Here is a 7374-nt window from a genome sequence, read left to right on the forward strand (position 1 = left end):
TGAAGTCTATCTCACATTTTGAAGCCATGAACACGGCTTAAAGGTCCCAAAACGATCTGGGCTGATGGGGCACGCGGGAGGATGATATAGTCTGGACGATCGAGACCAATGCGGACGGCCCCTGGTCTCAAATACACATTGCATTACGACAGTTTACGCGCACGGAGTCAGGAACCGGAAAAAGAAGCGAAGCCATCATCTGTTTAGCCATACAGCTTGCATTTGCCATGGCCGTTAGAGTACGCCCATCGGAGGCTCTCGACCTGTCAAGATATGCACGGATCGATCCCTGAGCAGCAATCAATCCGAACGAGCCTAGCGGGCCAAAGAACAATACTAAGCCTCCAGCGCCACAAAATGCAAGAACAATACTAAGGCCAGCCTCTCCCCACCGTCCTTGGCATTCTTAGTTGATTGATGTGATGTGATACCTTCTTTGAAATGCATTTATCTCACTTCACTTACTCACATTCTTCCCACCGCTGACAATATCCTGACTAGATAGACTAGTGTTTGTCTTCAAGACCGTTCTCGCCTGTACTAATCTTGGCTTTCCTCTTCTTGTGATTCCTTGACCATGTTGCCACTTGCTCATCTCTCCAACGTCAATCTTCCCCTGTCACAGCTTGTTAAACCAAGAACATCTCAAACAGCTCCCGTGTCTTTTACCATATATATCTTGAGCTCAGACCTCTCGTATCTCCGTTCACTGCGGCTTCTTGAACTATCCTTTCCTTGCCATTCGGTAGTCATTCTACCGCCAACAACCCTCACTTATCTTCTCTATATCGCCTTCTTCAACTGTCTTTCGATAAGCAGGTACCATGTCGGAAGAAGCCTTCGACCCGTTCACCCAGAACGTAACCTTCTTCGCCCCCGATGGCAAGACGGAAATCAGCATCCCTCTAGTTGCCATTGACGAGATGCGTCACAGGATGGTCAGCATGACTATCAACTATGCTGCACAACTCGGAGCCTGTCTCATCATGCTGGTCGTGATCCTCGTCATGGTCCCCAAGGAAAGGTTCCGAAGGCCCTTCATGATTCTCCAGGTCATCAGTCTTGTCCTTGCCTCCTGTCGAATGCTATTGCTTAGCATCTTCCACTCATCGCAATTTCTCGACTTTTACGTTTTCTGGGGCGACGACCATAGTCGCATTCCTCGCAGCGCTTACGCTCCCTCTGTGGCCGGCAACACCATGTCTCTCTGTCTCGTCATCTCTATTGAGTCAATGCTCATGAGCCAGGCGTGGACAATGGTCCGACTGTGGCCCAACGTGTGGAAGTACATCATTGCTGGGATGTCACTCGTTGTGTATATCATGGCTATCAGTGTTAGGCTCGCAAACACCATCATTCAGAACAACGCAGTTCTCACGCTGGAGCCGGCGTACCACATGTTTTGGCTCATTAAGTGGGCAGTCATCATGAACGTTGCCTCTATCTCATGGTGGTGTGCTATCTTCAACATCAAGCTCATCTGGCATCTCATCTCGAACCGAGGCATCCTCCCGTCCTACAAGACATTCAGTCCCATGGAAGTTCTCGTCATGACCAACGGTATCTTGATGTTCATTCCAGGTTTGTACTCTGTGGTCATACTCCCTTGAAGACCACAAAGCTAACCGGTTGCAGTCATTTTTGCTTCACTCGAATGGGCTCACTTCGTAAATTTTGAGTCAGCATCCCTCACTCTCACATCCGTCGCCGTGATTCTCCCACTAGGCACTCTCGCCGCCCAGCGTATCGCCGGCAGCGCTCCCAACAGCGCCAACTCATCCGGTGCCTCAAGCGGAGCCCGCTACGGCATCAGCGGACCCAGCTCCTTCACAGGCTTCAAAGCACCCAGCTTTAGTACTGGCACCACTGACAGACCTCACGTCTCGATCTACGCCCGCTGTGAGGCCGGTACATCATCTCGCGAGCACATCAATCCTCAAGACGTGGAGCTCGCCAAGATAGACGCCGAGACTGATCACCATGTCCGTGTGGACAGAGCCTTTCTTCAACGCGAGGAGCGAATCCAGCCTCCTCTTTAAGCGGTGTACAACACAACATTCCCTTTCCACTCACCAAAAGTCGCATTTCGGAGTTAAGCATTCTACATGTTTCGAGCAAAGTGCTCAGAACCAAAACACCAACATCTAGCGCGGCGTATCGGCAAATCTTCAGTTGCACATTGATTCCATTTTTTTCCTCAAGCGAAGAGCCTTGATACCCCAACCATACCGTTGACGCTCGAGATACCTCGAGACACCTCGGATTTTACTTTCATTGTTTATTTCATTACTGGCTCGCATGGTTTCTAATCAAGGATAATATTCATAGTGTTGCTTTTTATTAGTTGGAAGATACCTAGGTAGTCAAGTCAAGCGCACTGAGCGCTGAATACATCAGATTGACAACCATTCCGTCTTCACCATTTGTGATGTTGAAAATCAACCCGGAGCTGACTTTCGTCAGTGGCAAATGAGACAATGATGAGTGCGATCTGACTGAATGACTTGTATACTGTATAACAGCTACCATCTAAGCCCGAGTCGCACCAAGATACCATACCCAATGATTTACTCGTTCATCTTGACAGGATTTGTACAATGAGGCATTTATCTATTCGCTACGGCCACCAGAAATCTTTCTGACTTTCTCCTTACACAAACTGACAAGTCGTTTCAGCTCTTTCCCATTCATTGGCTTGGGTTGTTCCAGCAAGCAACGTGCCTTTGAGACGGGAAGGCTATCGTCAGAAACACTCTTGAGATTGTCCTCAAGGAGTTCAATTAGCTCAAGTTCTTTCTCAATATCTGGAAGGGAAAGTTGGTTGGCAGCCCGAGCAAGTATATTCTTCGTACGAGAGAACCGCCTTTGAGGTTCGGCAAACAAAGGAAGGGGCGCTACACCCAGTCCAGCCTCGCCATCCATGTTGAAGCCCGGTCGGGCACTGGGCGCTCGAGAGAAAGACAAAGGCTTTTCTAGCACTAGAGGTGAAATCTCATTGGTAAGAAACGTTTGTTTAAGAATAGGCTGTATCGGGATAACATCAGTGGTGCAAGGTGACAATGCTTCGCCAGCTACTGTTGCAGCCTGTTCTTCTTGCGCCACCGGACTGGTATCAGAACTTCGCAACACGGAGTCACCGACGTCTCTCGAGCTCGTGGTGCTCCATTCCGATGGTGTCCTTCGACAGGACGTAGATATCCGCCGTAACTTGCCTCGGAATGATCTAAGAGGGGCTATGGTAGAATCCTTTCGTCCATGCTCACCAGAGTTGGTACGAAAATTGCGTGTGTCGGTAGTCGTGCGGAGAGGCTCGGGAACTGAATTATGGTGGTCCAGCGACTCGAAAAGACTAATCTTTTGTTGCAAAGGCGAGTCATTCTTCTCAGTGTTCCGACGTCTGACAGGAGTGTGAAGTGGTTTCAAGAAAGACTGACTTCGGTACGGGGCGTAACTTTTAGACCTAAGCGTTGATGTCTTCAATTCTTCCGACTCTGTAGAACTGCACGACTTCAGTAGTGGGATTCTCGATGGTGAGATTGGCGACCCAGTTTCTGTCGGAGCTGATTCTTGGCATTCATTGTCAGCAGAAGCAAATGCAACCGACGGCTGTTCCTTTGACTGGCCAAATCTCTTTCGAAGACCTGAGATTTTGGAATGTGGCAGCTTCGAACGATCCGTGTCACTTGTACCTGTCAATTTGAAAGACATGAGATCATTCTTGTTGATAGGGATCTGGTCAAAGGCACCAAGAGTTCCAACATATTTGTTTCGGTGACTTGAGGTTCCGCCCGATACTGTGTTGGAAAATGAAGAAGCCATCTTTCGAGCATGATCCATCCATCCATGGTTTCGGTTCTCCCCTATTGAGAGGTTCCTTTCCGCAAGATCATTTTCCACCAGGGAATTGAATTTAGCCTCGTGTATCGATACCCTCTGATCTACTTGTGGCGATGCCTCTGTGTACTGAGATCGGATGTAGCTTGGGCTTGCATCCGGTGCAGCCTTCACATAGTAACTTCGCTTGAAGGACGCCCACGAATCATCAGATCGGTTTAAAGGCGATCTCCATGTGCCAAAAGGATCGTCAGAAGAGAGAAGAGTCCGCGGCGAAGGGACAGGTTGGGGTGCCGGGGAGAGTGGCTTCGAAGGTGTCCTTAATTCGTTGCCGGTCGACTCAGGGGTAACAGCAGCATTGTCCGTGGAGGAATGAGCAGCGGATCGTTTGCTCTTGAGCGACCGCCAGCTTTTCCAGTGCGCCAATTGTAATGGTGGCCTAGGGATCAAAGACCCTCCTCGAGGGGTTGATGGTTCTGTGTACCCCGTCAATAAATGCATAATGGGATCGAGCCAGCGCCATGCTTACCGGGCTGCTCACTTGTTGCCTCGAATATCATCCTCCTTTCGGCAACAGACTTTTGTCTCGATTTTGTATCAGCATTGCTGATCGGGACTATAGGCGATTTAGTTCCAAAGGTTTGTGCCCGACGAGTGAGGGCAGGCTCCAAGCTCGAAGTGGCAAAGCGAACGGGTGAGAAACGACTGTCGATTGAGCTTCTCTCTCGTGTAATTGTCGATCCTTGAGACTTCCGCTTTGGTGTTTTCGACGCAGTCAACCCGACTACAGAAGGATGACTGATGGCGGTGACAAGTTTGGAGTTTGGCGATGCATGAGGCGAATTGCCAACCGAGGCCACAGCATCGAGGAACTCGAACTTGGAGACAAGCTGGGCCAGTCTACTACTAGCCGGGCTGCGAGTGTCTGAGTTTTCAGATATAATCTTACGCGGCGAGGTCATGTTGTTCTAACAGAAACAGAAACTCCAGATCCGTCCTAGAATTGGGGTGGTAATACTGGTTGGATAGATCACGTCGTTAATACTTGAAACGAAGAGAAAGTGTTGGTGTTGATGCCTTCAAAATCTGCTCAAAGGATGTGGTTGAACTCTGCCTATGATAACATTGTAGAAACAACAAATACGTCTGCAATGTGGTAGTTGAATATCATGAGGCTTTGGCATGGATGGCAGGAGCGCCCCGGTTCTCAATAAAGAACTGACGGGGAAGTCGCGATCCGTCTTTATCAACATCGCTCCCACACACCAATCATGCGCATTTCCAGCCGAATTAAGTGAAAGCACGCAGAAATCAGTCGCTTTGGAAAGATAATAGAGACGTTTTGTCATGTCCAGTCCGTGAGTGTTGATCATGTCGATTTCTATGCAGCCCATATCATAATGCCTTTCTATAGGCACAGGCTGACCTTAAAATCCCATCTTCTAAAACGTACACTGACTCCAACTAATGTACAAGCGATTCGATTAAATAATGCACAGAGGGGAGGCGGTTGTTGGCGCATTCCCAACTTTTGATGAACATCCTTCCCTTTCAAATTCCCTGGTCCCGTATCGTTGCGGCGTCATTTACTGGCTGTCAAGAGGTCAACTCGATATTCTTTGAGGGTCTGGTGGTCGCAGTGTCGACTTACGGAGGCAGAAGGATCTCGCCCCAAGAGCTGGACAGGAATGTCACAACAACCTATTCCACTTGATCAGCACACTTCCATTGGATCCCCTCTCATGCGAGAGTAGATCGAGACCAAACATACACCAAAGATAGCGATGCTGCGGACGACAGCGGCGTTCTCGGACGAGGTAAGAGCGTCATAGGTGGAGCCGATAACACCCTTGGGAGCACGGCGGGATCGAGGCTCAACAACGATGCGCTTGGGGGGCATTGTGATAAATTTGAAATTGGCTTCGTGTGGGAATTCGTAGGGACCTGGTGGGTCGAAAGAATGCGTATGCGCGGCGTGAGTGAGGTTGTTGACGTCGTCGTTGATTTCGAGGGAAATTTTCGGATACAGCTTAACTGAAGCTTTCTCTGATAGCGCGGATAAGGTCACATGATATGCGCTTCCAGAGTGACGAAAGTGGTGGTAGTGAGGTCCAGTGGGAGTGGCACTTGCTGCCCCACCATGACAGAGCATCACCAGGACTTCACGGCCTTTGTCATCTTGTTATCGCAGTGTTATCAATCAATGTAATCGTTTCTTTATCATCGTATAGCCATACTTATATCCCTGTCAGTATTACCAACTGATCCTGAGCTTGGAAGCATATAAGTGCAGCCTGAAATTCTGTCTTGACGTTAACATAAACAACATTAGCACTCTGTACTTGAAGACTACATATAAGAGTGACTCGACTTGAGAATAAAGAACCACATTACTTCAATTTCACCCACCAACCCGCTTATTCAGCTACGGAATAGCAAAAAATATTCTACCAGAATGGAATCACCAGGACCAGGAGGCTTCTTGCCGACAACTGGTGGCCTTCCGTCACCCGCGCCATCAACAGCCTCATCTTATGCAAATAACATCCAAGGTCTTCCTGCACCAAGAAATAAAGCATTAAAGCCAAATTCCAGCAAGGAGTTCATGGTTCGAAGATATGCTGAAGAGCAGCTGTTGTTAGCAACGCGACGTTACGTCAAGAAGTTTGGCAACGCTGAGCCAGATGATTCAGTTGTGGGATATAAGAGGTTCGGTGAGGTCTGCAAAGACTTGGATAGCGTCATTAATGTGTTGTGGCGCTCAGGCACTCGTGGGTTACCCTGAATCTCAATACAATTTTGTCACTAATGAAGATTTGCAGCAACATTACAAATACCCTTCTTGCTACGTCTCACGAGTGACTTTACTCGATACGTCCGGGGCTTCCCACCAGCACCAAAAGCTTCATTCGCCATTTTGCGCAAATTGGATCACTGTTTTGCTAGCCTTCTTTCAGGTCAAGATGTTGAAACTCATGAGACACTACCGGGTTTTGAGAACGGACTTCGCGGCGGTATGACAACTACCGAGATGATCAGATGCCGAAGTCTGGTTGACCAATGTCGCGTGTTGATGGTTGAAGTGATGAGGGACCCTGCGGAAGAAGACGAGGAGGATGAGGATGAAGGGGGAGACACAGATACAGATACGGACATGGACATGGAGACACCAGCAATTAAGGGATGGGGCAGCGTGGAAGACGACGATGAAATGATGATGCAGCTCGATGCGGCGCGTGTCTTTGAAAGGACAATCGTACAGCTTAACGAGAGGCTCGGGGATTTGGAACCGATTCAAATGTCAGCTGACTGAAGCTATTTTGAAAAGCCACAATTACGGATACACAAGGCAGCGCTATCTTTTGGCAGCTCAGGTGCAACGACTATCCAAACAGCCGGGCTGAATTGGGTAGTTTCAGGCTGGCCTATGTCCTATGCACGGATACGACAGCTGAAAGGTCAGTCTTTGAGCATTGATCAAGGGTCGCTTGGCAGCAGAACCAAAATGTCGGATCCTCTTCGCACAGATATAGCTACTAT

General features: G+C 48.8%; 3 protein-coding genes across 3 annotated transcripts; 2 read left to right on the forward strand and 1 right to left on the reverse strand.

Moving 5' to 3' along the window:
• Positions 1 to 824: 824 nt before the first annotated feature.
• On the forward strand, positions 825 to 2039 carry FIESC28_10707 (uncharacterized protein; the record flags this gene model as incomplete). The annotated part of the gene is made up of 2 exons (XM_031164838.1): positions 825 to 1581; positions 1636 to 2039. 2 exons carry the CDS (start codon positions 825 to 827, stop codon positions 2037 to 2039), a joined length of 1161 nt encoding a protein of 386 aa, XP_031011130.1.
• Positions 2040 to 2610: 571 nt separating this feature from the next.
• On the reverse strand, positions 2611 to 5734 carry FIESC28_10708 (uncharacterized protein; the record flags this gene model as incomplete). Its single annotated transcript, XM_031164839.1, has 4 exons — positions 2611 to 4310; positions 4364 to 4749; positions 5486 to 5535; positions 5606 to 5734. The coding sequence occupies 4 exons, from the start codon at positions 5732 to 5734 to the stop codon at positions 2611 to 2613; spliced, it is 2265 nt and encodes a 754-aa protein (XP_031011131.1).
• A 555-nt stretch (positions 5735 to 6289) lies between these two features.
• FIESC28_10709 (uncharacterized protein) lies at positions 6290 to 7147 on the forward strand (the record flags this gene model as incomplete). Its single annotated transcript, XM_031164840.1, has 2 exons — positions 6290 to 6605; positions 6657 to 7147. The coding sequence occupies 2 exons, from the start codon at positions 6290 to 6292 to the stop codon at positions 7145 to 7147; spliced, it is 807 nt and encodes a 268-aa protein (XP_031011132.1).
• Between the last annotated feature and the right edge of the window lie 227 nt (positions 7148 to 7374).

The sequence above is a fragment of the Fusarium coffeatum genome (genome assembly GCF_003316985.1).
Source record: "Fusarium coffeatum strain FIESC_28 chromosome Unknown BRIP53273_contig_328, whole genome shotgun sequence".
NCBI lineage: Eukaryota > Fungi > Ascomycota > Sordariomycetes > Hypocreales > Nectriaceae > Fusarium > Fusarium coffeatum.